The sequence below is a fragment of the Neodiprion fabricii genome, chromosome 4 (assembly GCF_021155785.1).
Source record: "Neodiprion fabricii isolate iyNeoFabr1 chromosome 4, iyNeoFabr1.1, whole genome shotgun sequence".
NCBI lineage: Eukaryota > Metazoa > Arthropoda > Insecta > Hymenoptera > Diprionidae > Neodiprion > Neodiprion fabricii.
Genome location: NC_060242.1, coordinates 34,887,739 through 34,915,492, shown reverse-complemented (window position 1 = coordinate 34,915,492; position 27,754 = coordinate 34,887,739). Strand labels below are relative to the sequence as shown.

The 27,754-nt window shown below is 37.2% G+C and overlaps 2 protein-coding genes across 6 annotated transcripts in view; one reads left to right on the top strand and one right to left on the bottom strand.

The window, feature by feature from the left end:
- The window catches only part of LOC124180828 (afadin- and alpha-actinin-binding protein-like), a 52,743-nt gene extending 27,129 nt beyond the window's left edge, over window positions 1-25,614 (top strand). For all 3 annotated transcript variants that reach the window (XM_046566669.1, XM_046566667.1, XM_046566668.1), the window contains exon 7: window positions 24,713-25,614. The gene's annotated coding sequence lies outside the window, so the exon portion shown is untranslated. The remainder of the gene's footprint in view (window positions 1-24,712) is intronic.
- Window positions 103-27,739, bottom strand: LOC124180826 (putative fatty acyl-CoA reductase CG5065). Of its 3 annotated transcripts, none has more exons than XM_046566664.1 (12): window positions 27,724-27,739; window positions 23,509-23,580; window positions 23,339-23,412; window positions 22,546-22,758; window positions 21,264-21,512; window positions 20,830-20,975; window positions 20,596-20,705; window positions 17,744-17,936; window positions 17,372-17,620; window positions 16,758-16,934; window positions 16,145-16,225; window positions 103-883 (listed from the first exon to the last, which is right to left on the bottom strand). In XM_046566664.1, exons 4-12 carry the CDS (start codon window positions 22,747-22,749, stop codon window positions 751-753), a joined length of 1,542 nt encoding a protein of 513 aa, XP_046422620.1. In that variant the 5' UTR covers window positions 22,750-22,758; window positions 23,339-23,412; window positions 23,509-23,580; window positions 27,724-27,739; the 3' UTR covers window positions 103-750. The 3 variants fall into 3 exon arrangements, with proteins under 3 accessions (XP_046422620.1, XP_046422619.1, XP_046422621.1); XM_046566663.1 differs by having other exon boundaries at window positions 27,688-27,738; XM_046566665.1 differs by lacking the exons at window positions 103-883; window positions 23,509-23,580; window positions 27,724-27,739 and adding an exon at window positions 13,263-13,443 and having other exon boundaries at window positions 23,339-23,492.
- Between the last annotated feature and the right edge of the window lie 15 nt (window positions 27,740-27,754).

Sequence of the window (27,754 nt, the reverse complement as noted above, 5' to 3'; positions counted from 1 at the left end):
TGAATTCTGATGAATAAGGAAAATGACAGGATGTGCGAAGGGGAAAGACTGGTATGCAATGGTAATCCCATTATCGAAATATTAAATGTCACATCAGTACAGTTATTGCTCTTAATAGCTTTATTGGAAAGTGCTTAACATCCGGAACCGATTTATTACTTATGCAATCATAGCTTTCACGCAAGTCTGGTATCCATTTAACGATAATATATATCGTACAGAGATGACGTGCTTTTATCCGATATATCACCCGGAATTGGATTTGTAATGGCACTTTGATAAATTTCGATAAAGTTTTTCATAGCTATGAGAAATTTACGTCTTCGTTTCGGAAAATGATAGTTGAATGGAGTTTCGGTCGTTCTTCAAAGAAATACATTTTATTACAGTGTCGAAAATAATTATACCGACGCGACGAAAGATATTCTGCAGAATCAGTTTTGGGTTTGTTACTATTATCAGACAATCGCTGTACGAAGAAACAATATAACAGTTACCGCATTTCTGTAACGTCGCATGGTCTTGGGATAAGATTCTACATTTTATTATGTATCAAATAAATTGTCATGAATTGCTGGTGACCAATAATCAGAAAGAGCCTCTGAACCTTTGCATAAGAGTTTACGTATCACGGATTATTATCGTCAGCTTGAAAAAAAACTTTAATGACTATAACCATACTTCTGTACACTGTTGGTGTTGATGACAACACACACTTGCCTGAACTGATAATTGACATTTGAACGCTGATTAGGCTACTAACGAGAAGTCAAACAGTGATATAACGGAGGTTGAAATGTATGCAAATATACCGCAAGTGAATCCTAGCCAGGTTATAAATATGGCTAACCATACTTTGAGAACTCTGTCGATCCACCACATTCTGAAACAAAAATTAACATGTTGATATTTCATAGATCAAGTATCAATTAGAGCTTAGAGTTTTCAGGGTCATAAAACTATTATACAGATTTTTTAAGGATTAGATGAAATTTTAACTTTTTCTATGAAGCGTGTAAAGTGTAAGAGGTGAACTTTTATCCGAGATTTCCGCTTGTAGTAATCCACAATTCTTCAACCAAGGTAACTAAACGTTGCAGTGCAACTGACATAAATGCTTCCTCAATAACATTAACCAGATATACGATCAATTTCCGCAACCATCTTCGCTATCTATTACCCGTAGCTGTAGTATACGATATGAAGGTAGAATACTGATGTTCACCTAACTGAATGAAATGAATTTTTTGTGTTTACATGTACGTATAATGCGTGTTCCACTGAGATAGTGGAGTTTTTCTTTTCCCCTTTTTTTCTTGGTACACGTGCCAACATCCCAGTCACTTACATCGTAGCTTGGCGATAAGCCATCTCAAGTGGAGAAGTTTCTGTTGTCGTTACATCGCCTCTGGGTATAATGATTTATGTAGAATTCGTGACGTGGGAAGGATACAAGTTAGACGGTTGACACTTTGAATGGGAAATTTAAGTGCAATACACATTGGAGTTGAAGTGTGAACGACGTAGTTGAACAATTAGTACTGAAAAACTTACGAAAAATGACTATCCTGAGCGCTTTGAATGTTGATAACACGGCGATCGAGGACGAAGTAATATTTCGGATCGATATTCAAAATGGTTTGGCGGAATTCGTACATTGTGTCTTAGACAGTGAAACAGAGACAAAGATCAAATTGAATAGGTGAAAAAATATTGTTGAAAATTGATTGGCCAGTTTGAATTTTGAACACTGTCAGAATACAAGTGACTGAGAGTTTGAATGTCAGTTATTTTGTTGAAGGTATTATTTGTTCATAATTGTTTTCGAAGTCCGTTATTCTCTGACCTCATCGAAATTGAAACAGCGCCGAGATGTTCGAAGAATAAAAAAGGTATACGCAGTTTACAAATGGCAGCAGAGATATTATTTATAGATTATGTCACGTGATCGCATGATGCGATCGAGCAGGTAGTTAATTCCGTTCTTAGAAACAACTGTTCTCTCCAAACCATTAATTCCGTTGATCTTCTTTCGATGAAATTAAGTGTCTGCCGTCTTCGCATACATAATTTTCAAATTATTTTTCCGCCTAAAATAAATCGAAAGTTTATTTTTTTATTTCAATTGCTTCTGGAACGAGACCTGGGTTTTCACAGTAACCGACACAGCGAATCGAAGCCATTTACAATTTTATTTGTACACAATAGTTTTCATACTAATAACATTGCATCGCAATTTGTCGAAGTTACATCGCGGGTTGAACGATCACCGAATAAGTTCCAGTACTGCGAAAGATTTCCAGATGACGTTTGTTGTATTGAAAACGTCACGTAACAAGAATATAAAATAAATCAATTGTCTAATTCGTACTTGAAAGTTAATTCCAATTAGGGGCTGATCATAAACCACGTAGCTAGTTGGGGGGGGGGGGGGGGGGTTGATGAAAGCTCTACTGAAAATGTTCTTGTGATAAATCATATAAAATAACACATAATAGATCACACGATAAATCACAAAATGCTGCGACCGTTTCCAACATATGATTTATTACTATAGTTGTACACGTATTTTTATACATGAGTTATTAAGTTCTGCAAATTATTCTGTAATTTGTCATGTGATTCGTAACACGATCAAAACTTAGAGGAAAATAAAAAAAAAAAGAAAGAAAGTCTCCCGAGTCAGAACTCACAATTTGTTATTTATTGCTACTTCGATATTATTTGATTTTTACAATTCAACATCGTCTGAATCGTGTGGCAATGAATCAAAATTATTCGCAATAAATTGCAACCAACAATGAATCGTGGTATTGTTTTAATGTATTCAATTTCTTTCGCAGCGGTTAAGCGTTATGATTGCAAGGCTTTAATCTGCACACAAGTGTAAGTGACGTAACTCAGACCGTAGCATCGCTGCTCGACGTGTAAAAACAAGTGATAAATTTGCTATAAAATAAATCATATATTGAAATCGTTCATAACATTTTGAGATTTTTCATACGCTTTATCAGGTAATTTTTTACATGATATATCGTACGAGCATTTTCATTACGAAGACTACATGGGGGAGGGGGGGCTTAGCCCGCGATACGTGGTTTTGTAATTGACGCATTCCGATTTATTTTTCCGCAACGCGATGTTATTATTTTAACTTTTTTTTTTACAGTTACGGCTTTCTTCAATGACGTGTCCTCGTGATAGATATATATATATATATATACACTTGAAAGTCAGCTCGGTGGGAACAATTCTTTTCCTATTAACAATAATAATTTACATGCCTCGCTAGTTTCGTTTTTCCGATTCGATCGATCGGGGGTTTTAGAATAATAAAAATTTGAGAAAGAACTACTTGCTCATTAATTTTCTGATGCATAAAATTTTTTATTTTTTTTTTTTCTTCCAACTACGTGCTTTTCAAGGAGCGGAGAGAGGGGGAACTGCAAAGCGTTCAAAACGGAGTTACGTAATTTATGGACAGCGCGATTACACGGGAATAAAAATCAAGCGTTAGAAACAAATTCGCGTGTTCAAACCCGTTACCGATTCCTCTTAACCGGTGCTTGTGTCGTCGCACGATCTGCGTCATGACTACAAAGTACGTCATATCATAGTGATCTCGAAAGGGCGATTACGCCATAAGAATGTGGCTCGCAATAGCGCAGGCGCGGTTGGCATTCGTGCGATACAAGAATTATCATATTAATTCTTCAATTATGCAAAGGAGCCTGATCGATTGGATAGAATTGCTGTAACCATTGATGTGAAAAAATGCAATTCGCTCCCGTCGAGAAAGCGACTGGAGAGTCCCAAAATTTGACGAACACTTGCCTAGGTGAGACGGCTATCTATAATTCTTCAATAATATTATACTAAGAGACAAAGTTTGCGTGTTTGAATGTAGCGGGTAATGTTGGGTACTACCGAACCAATTTGAAAAATTCTTTCACTAATAAAAAGCTAAACTATCCCTGAGTAACTTGGGCTATAATTCATTTCGACAAAAAAAAAGAATCAAGTTTTTACTTTGACTTCTCAATAATTGTAAATTAAGGTGGAGGAAGAAAAAACACTGCTTGACTGCTTTATCAGCGTCTGCTAACCAAATGGTCGGATGTACGTGAAACATAACGTTAGTGTGATGTGATGGATAACGTTCCGGGTTTAAAAAGTCATGTTTTTTGCAAGTTTCAAGCGAAGAGAGACGTCCGTGATTAAGTGTACGTTTACTTGGAACTTAGATTTGTCTGTCGAGAACTCATCGTCAGATATGTTCGTGCTTTGAAACACGTAAATCTTAGCGTACTTCACGGTTGAATACGTACTGATAACAAGTGTGATAATAATTAATCGGAGCGGTTACAGTTAACTTTAACGCTGAGAAACCGTGATGAAGTTTCTACCCCGTGGCGAAACAATGAAATTTTTTTTTACTCACTGAGCGTTTCTCGGATCTAACAGAGTCCTCTTTAGGAAAAGATCGAAAGATCGAAAAATATTCTCGAACGTGAGTCGTGTCACGTAAAGATGACCAATTTTCCTCATCATTTTTGTAGTATATTATAAAGATAATTTCTTCCTACGAGCGTTATAACGAGTTTATTTTTCAATAGGTATACTTTCGGTTAAACTTGAATTTTCCTGGAAATTTTTTTCCGGCGTGGATCCGTGCAGATTCTACACAAAGAGAAAAACATACGTCGAATGATCCTGCAGGGATTCTTATTGATCGATCAAGGATTTTTGGGAATTTTATCCTACCAATTTTACTGCACACACGTGAAAAATTTCGAAAATTAATAAGTTTATTCGTATCGTTAATCCATGAAAAGCTCTCCTCGGCTCTTATCGCGGTATCCGATGATGTAGATAATCTCGAAGCAACTTGTTGAGCGTATGGTTTATGAAATTATAAGTCAGCTTGACTCACGCGACGCGTATACTAATGGCTCGAAATTATAAAACTGGCTAAGAAAAATGTCACGACATAGTAGGATCAATGGAAGTTGAGGACGTTCGATGCTCTTCGAAACTATCGATTGCGTCACCACTAAATTTATTTATATGTATTCACAAAGGTCGGCGAAATTGACCGTATTAGACGAGATGATGTCGCGTCAGTCTCACTGTCACGGACATCCACTATATCGTATCGGTTTATCGGTTTGAGCTAAATATAAACCGTTTTCAGAAACGAATAGTTAATTCCCAGAGCGCCAAGCTTGTTGTTTCTCCAAAACTGACATATTGCACGCGTTTGCGTATGAATATATTATACCGATTATTAGTGAGAAATTTGAGTGTCGATACGTTAACGAAAGACATGCTTTGATTCTTTCTATAAAATTGACTTCCTACACACGTACACATTTCTCAGAATATTAAATTTAGTAACTTCATAATTCATTCTTTACACTGAAATTGTTATGACTTCTCGGAAGATGATGTTTTGTTAATTCAGCGTATTCTTTTTACGTCTTTCCTTGTGTTTTGCTTCTTTGATAATCGAGAAGCGAAACATGACTGTATAAACTTACTCACTATACTCACTGCATTTACCTACAGTTTAATATCTTTCTTACACTGAGAAAAATTTCATTTGATACAGTAAATAGAAAAATTCAGTAAAACAGGTATCGTTAAAAAAAACTGTTTGAATATTGTTGGGATTACGAAAAACGAGGTACACGTAACCATTTTGCGTTATTGTCGATTCTTTTTTGGTAATTGCAACGCAAAATCAGTTTCTTCGGTTTACTCTACTTTTCTGGTTAAACAAGGCTTTAACGTCAATTTATCGTTGCACAAGCATTAAATTTTCGCAATAGTTACAAGAAAATATAGTAACCGTGATCGCAATGAGAAAGAATAGCAACGGATACTAGACTTTCTGGTAACAGATAGGAAAATAAGTTTCTTTTTCTACCTAGAACTATATTTTTCGATTGTGGTAAAAAATAAAAATAGCTAAGGACTGAGCGGTAACCGGAATTAAAAATTTCTCTCAGTGCAGGTATAACAAAACCCAGAGGCTGACGCTGGCTCGTAAGGTTTGCTAATTTTAAGTCCAAGTGAAATTTCTGATGTAGTTGATGACTATGTCTTAACAAGCGTTCGTACCTTCCCTTATCGTTAGCCGGACATCCTCGATAACAATCGTTTACAACGTCAAAGAACGTTTACAAATATCAATGAACATAGATGTTAGTTATTCCGTGGTGCAGATGATAAATCAGAAGAAACGATGATCTCTACCTGCATTCAATTAAGGAATAGGTGGCCCAACATGTTACCACAGCTGTTACATTTGTGTATCACACATGTTACCCAGCGATATTCCAGGTTTTTCGCAGTTTCGTACGCAACGATTGAGTCTGATTATCACAAGGAATTAAGGTATCCCAGATTGATCTCTCTGGTTTTGATCTAGTTCGTCGAAAACTAAGCGACACGTATTTATTTTCATCGATCAAAAGACACTTTAAGGGGGTTAAAGCGATCCCGAAATATGGGCACCCAACGGGGTGATTTCTTTGTGCGCTTGATGCATATATTTAAACAAAAGCAACGCTAAAAAGTTTCTACTGGTGAATGAAACCCGATAAAAAATACCTGTCGCTTAGTTTTCGATGCCCTAAAACATAAATGAACTAAATCATAATCGGAGAAACCGACATGGGATGGCTTCCTTATCAGATAGAGTTATCCTTAGCTTATCAGCTGCAACGAATAAAGTGTAATTTTTCACTTTTCTAAACGATTTTTACACGTGGGTTTGAAGGTCGATATTTTTTTAACTATTCATGAATTTATTGCATCGGTATAACGTGCGCAACTTCATTCTGTGACTCACAGCGATGACTAAATTTGCACGGATTCCTACGTGACCGGAAAGGAAATTACGAGTCAGACTAATTATTCGAGACATTGTAAATTTAAGAGGTATTTCAGCGGTCATCATCGTCAACATATCGTTTATTCCGATTCCGCGGTCCACCGCTAGCCGGACTTCCCGCTCTACATATAATTACGAAATCACACGACAATCTTACGTAATTAACTCATTCGTCTTTTTTTACACTATGGTGTATAATATTGATTATCGTTTTTTAAAATTTTCTCGCGATATACTGCACGTAAAATAATTGTTTAGTGTACGAAACAGGGATAAAATTTCCTGAAAAATCGATTGCCGCTATTTGTTTTGTAGAATTATTATCATATTACGAGAAATACGGAAATTAAAAAAAAAAAAAAACGTCAATTTCTGGGAAATGTTCAATACATCTCAAAATCGACCAAAAAATGTTTCTTTATTAAAATAATAAAGGCATTCTTTACCTACGAAAAATATTTACCAAAGATCGATAAAAAACGTGACTACGAGTAAAGATTTTGCTCATCGTAAAACGGTAAATTCCGCAGGTTAGCAAGCTTCCACATTCGTTTTTTTTTTTTTTTTTAATCTATTTAAGCAACGTTTGCTGTAAGCCATCCACCGTTTCGCATAAGCGTCATTTTTAATTGTTACAACTGAAAACGGTTACATCTGTAATTTTTAACGCCACTTTGCGAATCTTCGTTTAACCGAAATGACAAATTTTGTTACAACATCTGTATCAAAAATTTAAATCTGCGTTTTCATACATAGAAACGACAACTCACGAATGGACATTTACTAGAAAAATTGTAGAGAAGAAAAAACTGATAGTAATAAAGACAGTTTGATTATATTATTATCAGCTTAGTAAAATAATCAGTCGGTAATATAGGAATCTAGGATAAAAAAGCATTGTTTTTTAGAAATTTCAAATTCTTTACGCTATTTCAAATTTCACAAAAATAAATCTCATTTGTAAAAATGTTGCGCCAAGTATACGTTTCGTAGTTGAATGTAACGAAAGGTAAAATAATAATATTATACCTATCTATTTAGTGAAATGTAGCTACTGCATTCGTTTTTTTTCTTTCTTTCATTCTTTCTTTTTTTCTTTTTTTCAACATTTCGCATTATTTGTGTTATCGATATACCTCACCTTTTCCTTTCACTGTATTCAATTACAGGCAACGCGTACTTGGCGATATATTTTTACAGATCAAATCTGTTTTTGAGGAATATTGTACTTTTTTTTTTTTTTTTTTTGCCAACCTTTCTTCGCCGCATAAAACTCGACCTCTTTCACCTCCGGAAGGCCTCGCAAAATTTATCTTGCCCACGTGAAATTATTTCTTGCCCCGCCACTTGGCTCACTTGGACGAATTCACACGTTATGCCTACTTTCACTGTTTCGGATGGGTGCTGGTATGCATCGATTACGCTTGCCGCCAGGCATGAACGATGTGTTATCTCATTCTATTATAAAGCAGTCTCTGTCGGCTCGACAATGTCCTTGTGGGACTAAGGAGCGGACAAGAGCATCGTTCCGACATAAAATGGTCGTTGTTGAAAGTGAGTTGTCCCGATCTTTCATTGTCCCGTCATTTATTTATGTTTTCTTGCAAGGTGACGCGAACTTGTTGAACAAAAATCATATTCCCATTTCGACGCAGTATTTTTTCACTATTTGCCCCGTAATTACCAAGTTGCAAATCCACTTCAACATTCAAAGCAACATTCAAACAGTTTTCTTTAACGATACCTGTTTTACCGAATTATTCTAGTTACTGTACAAATAAAATATTTCTCAGTGTGATGTCGTTTGGATATAGTATTAACTATTATTATAAGAACACTGACTTACGTCACGCTACCTTGTACGCGAGATGCGCTGATTCGTAACATTTGCGATTGGTAGATAGACGAGAGCTTGACACCTAACCGGAATACGTTCTGTTAGGGATTGGTCAAGTTTGTCGTGATTGGAAGGCAAGTCAGGGTAACTTGGATCGAAGATGGCGCAGATAGGTAATATGGACTGACGAAGTGGGTAAATTATACGCGCAAGTCTCTACGGGGAATGGGAACTCGACGGGCATAAATTGTTCACGGGAGTAAGAATGACCAAAAATAATGGTTTTTCGATTAAATCGATCATTTTTTCCCGATTGATCGAGTACAATTGACGATACATGGTAGTCATTAAGGTAGTCATGGTAGTATTAAGTTTGGCTCGTGGCGAAACAGCGATACGTGAAGTCAGGATCAAGGCATCCGCCGAAATATTCTTTCAAGGTCAACTTCAGCAACGATGATATCAGTGACGACGGATCGTGACTCGTATACACGAAGGATGTCGATGGATCAGTGCCGTGCAGAGGCGAGGAGCCGAATATTGATCATGACATTGTCGTTTCGTCAACAGGCCAGCCGGCACGTGGCGTGTGTGTAATATTGGAAACGTTCGAATTACCATTCGTGGATTTGTTTCAACCAACGGTTCGGAAGACGTGGAACACGCAGTTGCAATGTATTCACCGCAAATAAGTGAGTGAACTCTTGCCCGAGTGACGACTATAAATAAACCTGAGAGGTACACCACTGGTGCACTGGGGGAATTTCCAGGCGGTCTCCCATTCGCAGTTGCAGTCGCCGAGGATCGCAATAACTACACGACCATGTCGGTATCCGAGATAAAGTCTTCGGTTTTGAATACATTATCATATCTCGTATTACACCGTTCACGTGCTCATATCGTGATACCGATTTATTGGCCTGATCTGCGCAGCTCGACACAATATTGGATTCGGATGGTTTAAACGTCTGTAACGACGTTCCAAAGATAAAAAAAAAATGCCACTACGAGATCCAGTCGGACAACCCAAGATATTGAATCATTCAAACTTTGAGAACATCGTCGTAAACGGGTGTAACAGCAATTGGAAATATCAAGGCTGCCCATTCGTGAGGTTGATTTTTTTTCCAGCCATTTGTGGCTTCCTTTTGATTCCAGAGTTTTAACGTTCTTACGTCGCATCCAGATATCGGTATAGGTTCGTATGTAATACATACCAACAATTATCACCGAACAGCCTGACGTTATATCTACGTTTTATTACTCCCGTGTTGAAAATGGCCGTTTCATATCACATAGCGATCCAGGCCTGGTTGGATCGCACCGATGCACAGTGGTTCGAAATGTCGAAAAGTTGGCCATAACTCGAAAAAAAAAGTACTTTTCCAGAGACTTTTGATTGTGGGAATAGTTCCAGCGGTACATCCAATACAGTCGGGGCTCCCATTGATTTAGGACTATGTTGAGGTCAGAAAAACTCTGAATGTGGCAGATGCTGACCCGTCAATCTTCTCTCTCTCTCTCTCTCTTTAGCTCTTCATATCCTTAGCTTAGATTAATATTACAATTACTTTTGAGTATTTCTCTAATCCAATTTGTTGTTCGTTTAACCTTTGTCCAACATTGGAATGGACTTAATTAAACTGTTATTGTCATTACTATTATTATTCTTAGTATCGCTTTCCCTGCTATATGCGTGCACAGTTTCCTTTCTCCTCACTTTTCAAAAGATTAACTATCAAAAATAAACAAACCGTCCTGTTAATAGTGCCATCGTTGGGGGAACGCCGATTTGCCGACAAACTCTTCTCGCTTCATTCCTATCCGGGACTAATTGGAGTTCCGACTGTATGTATTACGACCATTAGGAAAGGACAAAGTTCACTACGTCGCTCAGGAATTCATTTCGTCCGTGACCTTGCAGCGTGCTTCATTGGTAGCTAGTGACTCACAGAAAAGCCCATGGTCTTTAAATGCGCATAAAGTCGCGAAACGCTGACCGATTTTTATTCAGCGAAAGGAATTCTCTTACAGAAAGCAAGCGCGGTTCAAATAATCTGACACGTGAAATTAATATTGACAACGTGTCTATCAATCTTATTTCTCAATTTTTTTTGAGCCTGCGAATGATACTGGGCTCAAGGGGATAAAGAAGATGTTGAGAGAGAGAGAGATAAAGATGTATAAAAGAAGGTTTTCGTCGGTTGATAGATTAGGGCGTATTATCGATTGAGTGAAACAAGACTTTTGAAGTTCAAATTATGGAAAAACAGCTCGGCGTTTCTTTTTTTTTTTTGAAAATTCTGAAATTTCTGCTTCAATAAAAGGAGTCGATGAAGAATTGATAAGGCGATTTTATATATTACATTGCTGTTAATTTCTTGTGGACTTGAAGTCGATGTACTATGAGGGATTTGTTATGGTTAACGTCAGTTATGAAAATATTAGTGAGAGAACATTTTTATTTATTGGCGTTTTGACACAGAAACCGGCAAAATGGGTTCACAAGGTGACTAAAAAATAAGAAAAAAGAAACCATTCACACACCACTCGCACCAAAAAACTTAAAATACGCCTACCAGCCTGTGGTTTTCAAAATTAGTGGCGTCTTCTCGCAGAGTCTCTTTGCCGCAAACGGATATCCCGTGACTTTGACTAGTATTACTATATTTGAACGCTTATCTGACACTAGTTGTTATATGGTAACACAGAGAGACCGGTGTTCGGCCGCTTTCGTAGGTGTCGCCTCGCGTATCTCGTTGCAGTACGAAAATTTCAAAACTACGCTGAACATACTGTAGGAAAATTTGTAAAACTGCATCCGTGATGTTTAATTTTAATGCCACCAACAGCGAATAAAATTCTCACACACGGTCACAAAATTGTAAATCCTTTGCTACTTCCTGTCGGACAGATGTCTAAAGATAAGCTCGGGAATTGTGTAACGATCGCAGTAGAAGATTTCGAAAAGACTTTGCGCGCAAATGTGACCGAATGAAAAACATGGAAGTCGTTTTTTGCAGGCTTTTAGTAACGTCGGATCCACTGATGACCGGTTTGCGAAAACTTTCACCAAAAAAAAAAAAAAAATCCAAATCACCATCTCCACGCGGTTGAAGTATTGATTCTACATTTGATGATGATGACGATGACGGCGATAATGATTCTTCAGCGGATAACAACTAAGAAATTGAAAACTTATGGGCAAATAAGTTTTCATTATCATTGTAATAGTGTTCCATTAATATTTTCCAATCCTCTTCCTCCCCAATCTTCATATATGTAAAATATCATAAAATATTTCGTTGATTTTATTCACAATCATCATTTCTCAACGCATTTTGTTGAAATTTGAATTAACATTCATTCTTATCAGCAACCTTGAAAACTCCCAAACACCGAATTCTGTACAAATTAAATAATTTTTACATAAACTAGTCGTCCATTCTGAGTCCGCCAGTTCGTTTTTTGGAAATATTTTTTCTCATTCGTAGCGAGTGAGCTTGAAGATCTCTATGCAGAGAATTTCGAAAAAAATATTGAACGATTATTTGCCATGTTAGAACAACGATTTTAATTTTTATAAATTTGATTCCGGATTTGTAATCAGCACGCTTGAAAATCCCGATATGCGAATTTTCATAAAAATTATTGATTGCTTGTTATTTTTTCAACCACGCTTTCGACAGATGGGTAACCGGCAAGGTGCCAGAAACCGGTGTTACTAACGAGTGGAAATACCACAAGACAAGTGGATAAATTTTCACAACAGTTACAATAAAATATAGTAACAGCGATCGTAATGAGAAAGAATAGTAACGGATACCAGACTTTCCGGTAACAGCTAGGAAACTAATTTTCATTTTCTACCTGGACTATATATTTCGATTTTGGTAAAAACTGAAAGTAGTTAAGGACTGAGTGGTAACCGCAACAAAAAAATTCTCTCAGTGTAACGAAATATGCATGCCTTTCAAATATCACGCCACCTTTTTATCATACCGACGACCGTCATCCGAGAAACGGTATTGCTTCAAACTCGTTGTGTTGGTTAGATATGCGAAATTTCGCTTATCCTCAGACGATCTGACCTCGTCCACAGATGGACGAAATAATAATTATAACCGAATCGAGCAGTCCTACATTATCACCCAATTAGCAAATTATAACTGGTCGCCAAGCTGATGGGAATCCCGACACAGATCGCGTCTTGCTTTTATAGCTTCGTTCTTTGCTGCTTGCATTTGTTGTACAACTTCTTTGAATCTGTACAGCCGTGCGTGTGTTTTATACATTTTATTGCAGTAGCAAGAGCCTGGAAAAATTTTTTGCCAACACTGAACTCAGCGATGAGACGTTAAGCCTAACAGAAATTGGTAACAATCGCGTATGTCAATATCGCGAATCTCTATGTCAATGGGTGGGTATGTTATAGGCCATGCATAATATCGCGGACGATCTCGTTTCGCAGGGATAACTGGGTCAACCCGATCGACCAAACAACAGATAACTTGTATAATACTCTACCTCGTGATGGTATAAAGTTGTCGCGACAGTTGTTGCCTACGGTCATTCGAATTCTTTACTCGGTACAAAATTATATACACATCTCTATCTCACTTTCGTCATTTGCCTCTGTGACCACGTAACATCTTGAGGATTTTTAAATCGCGTCCAGCTCATCGGACTATCGTCAATAATTGCATACCTATAAACAATCCGTCAAGAACATAATATAACCGAATATCAAGAGCAGTAAGTGATATTCAGAAATGAATTCATTTTTTCTTCATTCTACTGATTTTTTTTCACCATTTCTGTACATAACAAAACTTCCGAACATGACGTGTTTCCGCGAAATTTTGTCCTACGTGATTTCCCACAGTCTGACTCAATTGATATATATATATATATATATATATATATGGACCTACCAGGTATTTTTCAGAAGTGATTTACCTCTGCGGTTGCGTTCTACTGGGTGTCCCATTTTAATCTTACATCTAAATTATCTCGAAAAATATTGCTCTGATCAAATTTTGTTTGAAACAAAAGTTTTAGAGTTCAAAGGGGGACGTTCAAAAAAAATTTTATTGAAGGTCCCAAATTTACAATAGCGACGCTACGATGGCTGACATGGTTTTTTTAAGGGAAACCTAACTTTTTTTTATGACAAAACAATGCATTGCATTGAAACTAACAACTTTTGTAAGAAACATTTTTCGATTCAGATTGTGGTTTTCATGTTGGAACTCCATTTTTGACTATTTAGCGCTGTCCGGAAGGTACCATACAAAACCCAAACAAACCCAAATAAACCCAAACGATCCCAAACAAACCCAAACAAACCCAAACAAACCCAAATAAACCCAAACAACCCAAGCGCTGAATAGTCAAAAATGGAGTTCCAACATGAAAACCACAATCTGAATCGAAAAATGTTTCTTACAAAAGTTGTTAGTTTCAATGCAATGCATTGTTTTGTCATAAAAAAAGTTAGGTTTCCCTTAAAAAAACCATGTCAGCCATCGTAGCGTCGCTATTGTAAATTTGGGACCTTCAACAAAATTTTTTTTGAACGTCCCCCTTTGAACTCTAAAACTTTTGTTTCAAACAAAATTTGATCAGAGCAATATTTTTCGAGATAATTTAGATGTAAGATTAAAATGGGACACCCAGTATAATCACATCAGCAGTCAAATCATACAGCAATACTAAAAAGTAAGAGGGAGAGTGGTTATTAATTTTGAAACACCGATCTACCCTCATTATAATACCATATTTATTTTGATTCGACCTGGTCTAGTTTTTGTATCACAGCTACTAGCAGTAAAATTGAATGTTTATCGTTTTGACTTACCTTTTTTTATCCGAGGTCTTTTGGTATTTAAAGTAAATATCGAAATACCTTGAATCAAAGAAGGAAAGTCAAAACGATAAACATTTGATTTTACTGGTTGTAGCCGTAACACAAAAACTAGACTCGATTGGGTCAAAACAAATATGGTAGACAGGTATTTCAAAATTAGTAACCATCTTCATTCTTACAAAACTTCGTTGATCAGTTTACTGTAACACTATATATAACGTCATTTTTCTTCGTAAAAACTAAATTTTTTGAGAAACTGAAAAAATCATATCACAGTAAAACTATTCGTATCTAAAATATTTTAATACGAATTTTACTATACCAAAACTCGTTCCTGACATAATCAATTAAAGGTTTTCATGTTACACGCAAAAAGTAAATTTTTGCTGACCAGTGTAATTCTTAATGTCGATAAATTCGGACCGACCCAAAAATTTAGAGATTCTATCGAACCGCATAGTTTCGTTATCCAAGTGTGGAAATAAGCTTTGATACGAATCCTCTTCTAGTACACAATCGCATAAACGCTCTTGACATTTGAAATGCCAGACATTGTTTGCGATCGAAATAAATAAAAAATGGCTACCTAATTGTGCATGCGAACATTTTGTTGTAATCTAAACTGGCACGTGGCATTATCAATTCGTCTCGTTAGCTGAAACAACGTCGTGGGCGGGTCGGTTGTTTACTCATACAACTTTTTATATCGTACTATGGTCCAATGGTTGATGGAATGCCATTTTGAAAAAAGAGTGAACCGCGCGATAATGTTTCATTGCAGATAAAACTCGTCATGTGGATTGCCAAATCTAATAATAGAAAATCCACGACTTTCTCATCGTTCATCTAATTATGTTGAAATAACTACACGGAGGAAAAGGATTATTCGAGTCAAGTGATATTCGTTTGATTCAACTAAATGCGGCGAACACAGCATACTTGCGTAATTCAACAAAATAATTTTACTGGTCCAACAGAATTTACTTGAATCAAGTAAACGTTTTGTTAAACCGATAGATCTAGAATTTAGACAAATAAATATCTACTTCGCCGCCCGTGACACCGTACGTTTATTTGATTCAATGAATTTTGTTTCTCAGTGTAATTTGTCGTTTTACGTGTCTATAACAAGAAGCTGTTTCACTCTCTAATCAGTGCAGTGAGTTTTAATTACACAATATACGCGCGATACGATGTTATCAAATTCAGAAGTTTACGGCACGGTCGGCGAACAGACTCCCATACTTTGTACCATTTGTTTTTTTTTTTTTTTAGTCTTAATCAAATCAGTTGTTCTCTTTGTTTACGGTTTCAGCGAATACATTCAACGAAATCATTGCGAGAACAATGTTTTCTGTCTTTTCCGACCCGTTTCCGAGGTCCTTCATATCTCGGATGATAAAACCAGGCCGACCAACCGCTTCCTATTCTCTGTACAAAATCTGGACGATATCGCGTAGCGGCAAGCGTCTTAATTAATTAAAACTTCCGGTTCGTTGAGTTAAAAAAAAATCACTTGCGTAGTCTACGCGTTACTTACTTGTCATAGTGGGCCTTAGCTTCGGCTACTTTATTCATGTCTTCCTTCAGGAGGTACATCTTGCTCCCAATTAAACACTTTCTAGAACAACAAAACGTTTCCGGTTCACAATTAGTTCACGTCTAATCAACATGTGTATAATAAATAAATATTTTTTCTTGCGTAATTGTATTTTCTTTTTTAATTCATAATACTTGATTTCAAAAAAAAAATATTTATACTCTTCTTTTCTTCGTTTTTTCCATTCATTTTTACTTCTATACTATTTCAAGAATTCTCAAGGCTCCATCAAAATTTATAATCAACATTGCGTCACTAAACAATACAACAAAGCGATAAAATTGCATATACTTTCGTTATTCCAGTAGTTGTATGAAATTGAACACTTCTGGTTCGAATATTTAATCTTTTTCATTTGCGGTTATTATTCTGATTGGAATTGTTTTTTCTTTCATCTAGATTAAGCCACTTTCGGCAGTGCAGCAAAAGTCATGCGCGAAACGTAATCCGTCGTGTTTTAATGACAATTAACGTCAGAATAAAACGATTATATTTCGTCGCATGATCGAAATACAAAATTCGTTTTATCATCAAGGAAAAGAAATTTGCTTACATGAAGTAATCCCTTATTCCGAATTTTCCAATATCAACGTTGAAGTCCGCTCGATCTGACTGTGGCACCATGTCGTTTAATCCCAGTAGTTTTGCATGTTCGAATGTAAATTTCTCCTTCAAAAAATGCGTCAATGCAAAGTTTGCCGTGTAAATTTTCCTGTGCAATCTCAAGAGCCTGTTGATATAAAAAGGTACCACGTAAATTATAATTATCATACAATACCGTGAACGTACGTTTTTATCATTGTGCGGAAGGGAAGGATGGAAGAGGGGGGGGGGGGGGGGGGGGTGAGGGGTCCAACACGATGTTCTATAAAGAGATTAACAAAGGACGAACAATTTCTTTGAACACTTCTCTCTCTCTAATTCCAGAGATGTGCCTAATTCTAAGGGTTTTACGCTACATGAGACTAGCATGCAAAAATATGGTTATGTGACGATGGAAGGGGTGAGAGAGAAAAAAAAAATAAAAATATTTTTATTCGGCTAGACCCCGATAGTTACGCGCCTGCTCGGATCACAAGTAGATACGTTTTCAAAGAAAATGAAATGTGCTATAAGAATATTTGGTACTATGTTTTAGGTGCTTAAAAGTTTGAAAGTCTAGCTCACCTGGGCTTCGCGCCGCTTATCTTGAGCACAGTGTCGATAATCACGGCTGGAATAAAATGAAATATCCAGACAGTCAGGTAGTAAATAAATATGTTGGAGTACATGGTGGTGTTGGGAACCCAGAGACATCCTTCAAGGGGAATCTCGGCGACAATTTCAAGTGCCAGATTAATCATGGCTTTGGTTGTGACCGCCCTTATACCGTTCGATGAACAGTTGTAGACTGGGACGCTGGGGTCCCGCGTTATACTGAGCGAATGAGAGAAAAGAGCAAATGTTGGTTGGAAATGAAAAGTACGATCTTTCGACATCGATCCCGGCGCCAGGCCATTTGCCGCTTAGAATCTACGAAATAAAGTAAACTTCACCTACGGTGTTATCCCTCTTTGCCAGGCGCTTACGAGCAATGATTTTATGGCCACGTCTACCGGTATGAAGTCCACTATGAGGTCAGGATTACCGTAGACTGACTTTAGAACACCTTTGCCCCCGCCAATCATGAGTCCCACAGGACCGTTGAAGTTGTCCATCCATCCCGGCATCGGCTCCTCTAGTGTCGCTACAACTGAAGCGTGGCATGCGTGGCAAAACGGTTTAATTGCAACTGCCAAAATATCGACAGTAGGTGGTTTTTTTTTTTGAAAATTATCTAAAAATCCGTAGGCACGTTTTTGAAAAACGATATGGCTGGCAAAAATTTATTTGACATGTTATAAAAAGTCCGCACGGCGGAACGGTGAGAGTGCAACTTTCAAAAATCAAGATTTCGTACAATTCATCTTTCGATATTTTATTTTTGCATGTTCCAAATTTCGATATATCGGCCATTCCAAATTTTGATCTTTCCAAGTTTTTGCAATTCGATTTTTGCAAGTCATTTTCCCGAAGGTGGATTACTGTATTGAATCGAGGCTCAGGCCATTTGAAAGAGCTTTACAAACTCTAAACGGTACTTTTTTCTCAATTCATCAAATTCGAGGACAATCAATTTTGATGACAGTTACGCGTCGTTGCCGTGCCACCATTCATACTGTAATCAAATTATGGACAAGGAATGACGAATGGGAGTATATTTTAAAAAATGTCTACTCAATGTGGTTAATCCATACTCACTGTCAGTAGAATTGTTTCTATGACATTGAAAAACTGAATGTAATTTTTTCTTTCTTCTACTGCTAGAATAAAATGTAGGTTCGTACTAATTGAGTCGCACGTTGATCACGGTATTCGATAGATCCATGTACGATTTATTAGTACATCGTTCGCCGCGCCTTGTCTGCCATTTCCATTTACAGGACCATTTATTCGTTGCTGAAAGCCTGACCAGGGTCAGGACTTATCGTTTAATAGCTTTTAATGCTGATGCCCACGACGCGTAGGACGGATGCGACAATAGCTAAAGCTGTTAATTGCCTGCCGTAAAACTTTATATCACAATAATCGTGAATAGCCTATTAAATAGCTGTATTGCTATTAAGAATCGATCATCCGCTCACAGAGTGATCACGTGTTAGGTGGTGTGACTGATTTCGAAGCTAGACAATCACGTTACATCTAATCCAGTATGCGGCGTGACGCAAATAATGCAATTTACCGCGAAATTCGAAGCACATAAACTTTAACGTATCATTGTCATTCCCATGGCTTTTTATTACCGGCTTGGCAGTCTCTCGTCGGCACAACGCTGTGAATATTGAAAATGTAACTGACCGTGACTAAAGAAGGACCATGCACGAAATCCATGTGTAATAAAAGTACAGAAGCCTTTGTGCGATCGATATGGATAAAACTCCGCGTCTCTCTCTGTACAGAGAATATCTTATTTTCTTCGAATCGTGTGGAAGTTGTGATTCAACAAACCGCGCGTGTACAACAAACGCTTTGTATTGCCCTACTTATTTAAAATTCAATCGTTAAAACTGGTCGATTTTCTGAATCCTATCTACCGATCATTACGTATGCACTTAGTAAATTATATTCACAATATGTTAATCGAGACGAGAGAAATCAACTAGAATCGACACGTGCAAGTGTTACGCTTGAAGACTTGCATATGTATGTGACTGGATGAATACGATGATTTGCGTTCGTGTATTTTTGAACAATAGTCCAGCCATTCTATCCGAAAAAAGTAAAGTAATGCAAATCGATTGAATGGATTGATTTTTACATATTGAGTAGGGGAGCTTATAAAAACTTGACCTCAAATTTTTGACCAAGATTTCCTATGAGCTTTCTCCGCCATCTTGAAAAAAGAGATTAATTTTGCTTTTTGAAATGATTCGGCTCCACGTCTTGATACAAAAATTTCGATCTCACGCTTTTTTTCTTGCTTGTTTTTATACTCTACAATTTACGTTTTATGAATTTTTCACATACCATTGATCGTTGTTGAGAGATATCGAACTCAACAGAGAAGAATTGATAGATTAAAACTGGGTATTTAATTTTTTCTCCTTTCTCGTAAAAATACATATCGAAAAAATATCTATCATCAAACTTATAGAGCAAGCAAATATATAAAACGTGATTTTTTTAAAATATAAATTAGAACGTTTGGCACGCCGTCGAATAGTACAGATAATAGGTGTACTTTTTTCTGGAATCTTCTACAAAAGTAATATTCTTGTCGGTAAATGTTCGAGGGTCTCCCTTAACCCTTCGTGTGAACACTGGGTCTTTTAAGGAACAATCGAAAATTAATATCCGGGGGAATTTTTGAGTGGGATAATTTTTTCCAGTAAGAGTTCATCCGCGTATATATTCACCAGAAAATTCAGTCCGGGAAGAATCAATCCAGGGGGATTTAAGCCTAGAACCATTTATACTGTTTCGTCAACCGTTTACTATATATCAAGCAAAAACCTATGCATTATACAGGGAAAAATTTCCTTTAAAAGTTGTAGAAAATTTTATCATCTACGAGAAAGGTTCCTACTGTTTTTATCGCATGGTGCACGGTTCGCGAGATACTTGATAAAACGTGTTTTCCAAGATGGCGGCTGAAGCTCATAAGAAATCCTGGTCGATAATTTATAATTGACCTTTTTTAAGCCCCTATCCCCTTTCGAAACGCGCACACAAGGCTTAGGAATCAGCCTACCTGGTTCGTTTGCATTTACAAATGTAAAGAATGACTGGACTGTAACGCCGTGTACTGAAAATGCAAAAGCGACCTCATTTTACAATGAGCTGACTTTACGCAGCTACTGCTGAAAACTTACCAACCGACGGCCTGAATATTACACAGGGAATGATTCCGGCGTACTCATTGATAACGTGCTCGGCCAATTGCTTGGTGAAGGTGTACGTGTTTGGCAGTTTACCGAGGAACCTGCGAATCGAAAATTCGTTTCCATGTAAACGAGAAGGTTTCCAACAAGCATCATTGACTATTATATTTAAATAAAATAATCATATTCATTCCGGTGTTCTGGTGGATAAAAAATTCTTTTTACTTTGGTGTCATGATGTTGAGAATGTTCTCGTCTGTGTTTTCTACAATTTTAATCGCCTTTTTCCAATCGGTGTGCGCCGGGTACAAAACCTCCTCGACAACCGGTCTGTCGGTATTTCCATAAGTGGTGCTCACGTGTAGGAGAACCTAGTTCGGACAGTATTATGTATTTCAATAGATACGTATACAGGTTACTCAGGTTCATTACATTATACGATTGTATAATATCATTTGATAAATATTCATGAATTGCAAGTCATGCGTGTACGAAGAATCACGTACCCGATACACCTACCAAATTATCATTGGCACGCAGTTTCTCCGCGGTAATAAAAATTAACGGGGAAAAAAAATTATACCACATCTTGACGGAATAATACATTTCCCATCTGCGGACATTGTACGTCGCAATGTACGCATGTTACGTATACTTGCCACTAGCTTCTTCATGCTCGCTGCCAAAATGCAAACCTCCCGTGTGCCTCTGGTGTTCATGAGAACAGCGTGCTTCAGGGGATCGTCGAATCTGACGTTGGCAGCGACGTGGAATACTATCGAAACTTTTTCGATTAGAACCCTTCGCTCTACCGGCGGTAATCCCAGACCTTCTTCCGCCACATCGCCTGCTACTGGTATCAGTTTTTTGAAGGCCGAGGGATTCGTTTTCTTCAGCTTATCGTATAGCTGTTGTTCCCGGTACGATGAGAAAAAAAAGAAAAAGAAAAAGATAATAAAATATCCAATGTTTAAATTCGATATATGAAAGCATCTTTCGAGTCATCTTGTATTGTTTACAACGTACCGGCTAACCGACTCCCTGTTACGAATAAAGTTATCTACGAAAGAACATCCTGCGTCGTTTAAAAACGAAAACGACTGACAGTGTAATTTTTCTTATCTCTTTTTAAAACTTGAAAGTAAACAACACCGTTTTCGCAATGAATCGTGACGCGTTATTTATGTATTATATCGCAGACTTTAGCACTAAGTATGTCGACAACGCCCAAGACAAAAGGTGCTGATTTTTGGTAACCTGAAGTTTTCCTTTTCGGTAAACCAGCCTCTTTTACAGCTCGTACACAATTCCATTTCAATTCAAAAGATAACGTATATTAATGCACCTCCGAGTAATTTTACAAGACAATAATACACGTTATACCCTGTTGTGGAAATTAATATTTGATTATTTATAATAACTTATACGCGTGTATGTAACGCATATATATACATGTCAACCACAGTGGTCACGGAGACGAACGCAACGCAATTTACGCACGTAACCATTTCTATATCCGACACAACGCAATTCTTTAAGCGCGGTCAATGTTTCATCGGTTAACAAGTCCGGATATCCGTCAAGTAATCTCGACGCTCGACAGAGCCTCCGACGTTCTCGTTTCTGTTTCTTTGTAAATTTCATTCTATTACATTTTTTTTCTAAGTAACATTTATTCTCTTTATATAAATTCCTCAAAGAAAAAAAAAAATCTCAGAGCAGAAAATTTAACCAAACGATTCAACGATTTAACCGTGTTTTTATCGAGTTAGACTTAATTTTCTTTTTCTATATATTATTATTGTTGTTGTTGTTGTCGTCGTTGTTCTCGTTATTCTTATTGTTACTAGTATTATTATTCTGGTAATTGTTATTTCTAAAACTATCCGCGAATGCACCGCAGACTTAAATACAACGTTTTACAACAGCTTTACAACTCACCGGCGAAGTTAGCATTTCCTTTAACCTGGCGTCTATGGTGCTATTCTTCTTCGGCCGCATCAATAGAAATATTTCCTCTACGGCGGGACATGATCTTAACAATTTTTCGATCAGCACTTTTCCCATGAAACCCGTACCACCCGTAATAAATATACTTCGGCCCGCGTAGAACGCTGGTATGGATGTTGTTGGGTCCAGATCCATTTCGATGAACTGCATCAAATTATGTGTTTCACTATTTATACGCCCAGGTTAAGAGCTAAACTCGTTTTCCCTCTGACGCGCGATTCGTTGAATCGAGGTGTCACAACGCTTATTGACGCCGTCTTTGTTACTTGAAATCATGCGATTTCACATTTAGCTTAAAATCAGTTCTACGATTTGGATTTTACTACGTATACTTTATACTAATTTACTTTCTTTCACTTTTCGCACATCCTTAGACCGGTCTAAATTATGAATATTTGCAAAAAGTAAAGGATTATGAATTTAATTCAACAATAAAGTGAAATACGCGCGGATAATTGTTTATTTTTAATTCCACAGAGAAATATACGAATGTGACTTTCGAAAATGGAATATTGAATGCCAAGGATTTCGGTTCTTTGACTCGACTGTACGTGCCCGAATAACAAATGAATATCTGACGCTTGCGAGATCGGAGATGTTATTGTTAGTAATAAAAAAAAAAAAAAAAAAGCAAAGAAACGGCAAATGAAGTTTTACAGAATCCGTGCAACTGGTTCTTTGCTGTTCTCATGCGTATTCCTTGTTTGCGTATAACTTTAATTACCGAATTCTCTTCTCCTCCTGTGTTTTCTTCCAATTGATTCCAAGTCCCAGTCGCACCTTAGTCACCAGTTCTAGCTGTCATTCAAAGACTGATGTTAAACTCGTACCACGACTTCTGATAATGAAACTTCGGCACTACTTAACCCGACTAAAATGGAAAATGGAACGAACCTTGCCGTAAATTCAGAGGGAAGTGACGCGTCGAGTTTTCATTCAAATTACGTTCCCAGGTCGGAGGCCACTCTATAAATATGTATGAGATTTACAAAGAATACGTAGTTGCAGAGCCGCAGATGAGCTCAAATAAAGAGAAATACAAAGCCTCTTGTTTTTTCCTACCACAGTATTTTAAATAAACGTTTTTTCTTTTTCTAAACGTTAAGTATGCTCAATTTCCAAGTCATATCTAGTATAAAGTATACAATGCTTTAAAGACGAAACGAACAAAGTCATAAACTCGATCTCTTTCAATGTTTTACGGAACGTCAAACGGCTTTCCATATCTGAATTGTCAAGTACGGTAGAACCCCGATTAAAAGCTCGGGTCAGATGGACAAAACATTCAGACTGGCAATCCGGTCGCCGCGTCTTGAAACGCGTTTAGACTTCTTAAAATACACGCAGTTTGTATATTGCATAATAAATAGAATGAGTACTATGCTGGTTTCAAATTTATAGAGAAAAAAAAAAAATAATATCAAACTCGAATTTCGAAATATAATTTCTACATGAAAATATGACGATTTAATTTATTTTCAACCACTGTAATTTACAAATTTTAGAAACCTGACCTTGCATTCGTTATCGGTGACCCAAAAAATAGTCGCATACCAATTTCTACGGATATCGGAATATTCTTAGATTTTTTTCCACCATATTGCATCGCCGTTTTGGATTTCGCAATCTGACTTCGGATTCGTGATCAGCCACCCAACAAACCGATGATTACCAATATTCATAAAAATCCAAATGTTTTTAATTTTTTTTCACCTTGTTTGTAATATTTTCAGAATATTTTTCAGTGGAATTCGAACCATATTCATGAATTTCGACGATGCAAAATTCAGAGGGAGAGTCGCAAAATATGCAAAAGTTGGGATACAGTTTTTTTGGTAAAAGTTAGATTTTTCAACGTCCTGGCGAATCTTCTAGATATCTAGGTAAACGAATGTCATTCACCGCTAGCATAGACAAATGAAGTAATTACGAATTCACTGAAAAAAGAGAGGCTCATTTTCAGCGTGTAAGGTTCATATATTCAAATCGTCGTGCGCAAACGTCAGTCCAACAATATCCGCCAATTATTCATATATGAAATAAAAGTTCACCCAGTATGTAGAAATATAAGAGGAATTTCGATTTTCATCTGTTGCAGTGACACCATCGCGTAACCTTCGAAGAATTCAACCACGCTCTACTGCTATTCTACATCAATCCGGACAAAGATATGGTATAATATCTACATTAACTATACATCTCCTAGTTTGTAATTTACGTTAGTTTTCTTTCGCGTTAGGTTTCAGTTTTAACGTTTGATTCTCGTTTTTTCATTTATGTTTGCTTTCATAGCTATGTTTGTATTTGATTTGAACTCGTGGAATGATTTTTTCTTTTCCATAACGTGAACTCGAAACTTTAACACCGCATAGCATTATTATTGGTCAACAAGGTCAGCATCCTTATCTCGCACACTGTATCAATTCTGTGGGCCAAAAGCCAACGGCGAGATAAGGAAATTGAACATACAAGCCGCATCGTCTACCTGAAAATGATTTTCATCACACTTATTTACCGCTTTTAGATATTCATAAATTCATCGTTTTTTCGTAGAAATGCACAATGGTTCCTATATACTTGAAATAAATAGTCTGATAACATTAACGTCCGTATCAGCTAGTCAGTTGCTTGTACGTACATCAATTATGTTAAATCAATATTCGGTATTGGAATTGACATTATCATTATTATACATTTGCGTATCGTATAACCGTTTTTATTTATTGCGAATTGTAGTTCTTACGGCTTTTTACGAGCTGGACGTTTTTTTTACCCATGGTAATACCGCGTACCGAAATAGTGTCGGATGTCTGATTAAAGATAATTTTTTTTTTGCCGATTTTTTTGTCGATTGTAGAGTAGAATGTAATATGTTTATCTCTTTCGAAATAACATTTATACAATTGAGTATCGTGCGCCAATCAGACTATTTTTCTACTAAATCATTAATCTTTTGCTACCGTTTGTACAGTTTTCAATCTAAGTCACATTGAGAGAAGAGCAAGATGACAGTTTTAAATACGATAGATCAGTTTTGATCAGGCTTGTTACTTATTTGTATGCACATATAATATTGTTAATATACTCGTAAATTGATGTTGTACCTATGACAGACGCACTAAATATATACACAGAAATTATATGTACATCATGCAATTACTCTTCCCCCATTACCTACAATCAGGTACCCTGCATTCACCGAATTTACTTTGATAATTACGCTCAATTTTTCTTGTTCGAAATTCTCACGTACAATTCTTCGAGTCCTGGCGAATTACAGTGATCGATCTGTTGAAAGTAGAACCGCGGCACTCCACGATGCGCGAATTTACGCGGAGAGTTTCGATCGCGTTCCACAAACTATCCGATGTGTAGATTTATCCAAGGTGACTCAATGGCAGGCGGAAGCAAGTGCAGGACAAGAACAGGAACCGGAGATAGAACCAGGAGAGAAAATTATCCTGAAAACGGACGACGCTGAAGAAGACGAAGAGGTCGTTCCTGATGACAGAAAGAATCCAAACGTAATCGAAGCCACGGCCGCCAATTACCCATCGTTAGTAAAACTCGGTGATAGAAAAAAAAAACCACACGCGACGAATTGAACAATTATGAGAACTTTGGGGTTCTTCGTTGTTTTCAAGTTCCCACCATCAACCTAGTATTTTCTCTTCGGTAGCGGAGGAGGGACAAATGGCAAAGCCAAAAAGGTCAGGAAGAAGTCAACGAAACAGAAAATAGTAGCGAAATATAGTAAGGAGGAGATTCTTGACGAAACGAATTCTAACGGGTACGTTGAATACGAAGAAGAAGAAAGCGTGGGCGTCGTCGTTTATCCATTCAAAAACAAAACGGCCGATCCGGAAATACCCCGTTTGGTATAGCCATGTTACACTCTTTAATTCATCCCTTCCTATTAGGCTTGGGTATAATTTTCTACTGAGTCATTTGAAAAATTGTACAGTTTGTGCGAAAGGAGTCTTTCACTGCGAGAAAATCGTGTAGATTGATTAAACTGATCGATCACCCTCCGGGGGTGTATATTTGTCGAATCAGAATTCCGGGTTCATAGTCGACTGCGCAGATTAAATCGGGTTGAATCGTGTAAATTGTTTCCTTAAATGTGAATAATACACGCGATCCGTAACAGTTTACTGAAAATTATGTACGCGCTTTTATTTTCACGGTGTATTTCCATAGACATTTTTCATTACCGACATTAATTTAAGCAAGTCCTCGGGCAAGTCGTTTACGTCAATAGATTCGCTGAACTAGGAAAAAGACTTCAAATTCCAATGATCACTGTCAACGTTTAATGATGCAAAACTGCACGTTCAAACTGTCAAAGAAGGATCGTATGAACTTTTCAATGTCAAAGCTAGGATAATGAGAACGGAATATAAATTGGATAATTTCTTTGAACTTATTCAGCACACGGATTAACAACGTGTGATGTACATGCATAACTTTGGTTGACGGCTTACAAGGATTCGGCAGCAGGAGGGTCTGAATTTTTAGACATTCACTTCCTAAAGTGCAGTATGCGATTAAACAAGTCGTCTTGGCCCAAGGTTGTGCGTCATACAGGGCTATTTTATCGACAATACATATGTTTTGTATTCTGTTTCTTCGCTCTTGTACAGACAATAGTCGAGACACCGAGCGGTAAAAAGAAAACCGGTGGTAAAAAGAAGATGGGAAAAAAGCGAACGAAGGAACTGGAGAAATCGAAATTGGCAGCAGCTGCTAACGAATCTTCTGTGGCCGGGTAAAAGTTATCAGGAAATTTCTAAGGAAACACTGCGTTCGAGGCGTGTTGAGAGACGCTCCTCGCTTGCAACTGATCCTTGAGAGGAAGTCCGTCTATCTTATCATCGAAACGTCACAGGCACATATCCCGTTTTCCTTTCTCTAATCTCTTTACGAACGTCGTACACAAAGCCCGAAGCGCTTATCCGGGGCAGATTAAATTTCTACAAGTTTGCAATTAAATTTAAGGCAATGCAATATCAGGGTTACGTGTCTGAAGGTACCGCCTCTGAGTAAACCTCGCGTGTTTTATCGGACGCCTACCTTAGGTAAGTATTCTAGGTAGATACTGCTCCCCACCTGAGGTGCTAATTTTCCATCAGTCTGTTTG

Bases quoted from the DNA above. Each gene is read 5' to 3' on its own strand.
- LOC124180826 (XM_046566664.1), bottom strand. From the start codon at position 22,749: ATGGATCTGGACCCAACAACATCCATACCAGCGTTCTACGCGGGCCGA. The intron at 20,976-21,263 runs GCAAGTATACGT...TGTCCGAACTAG, and splicing joins CGAGCATGAAGAAGCTAGTG to GTTCTCCTACACGTGAGCAC. The intron at 17,937-20,595 runs GTAAGTTTTCAG...GCCACGCTTCAG, and splicing joins AATATTCAGGCCGTCGGTTG to TTGTAGCGACACTAGAGGAG.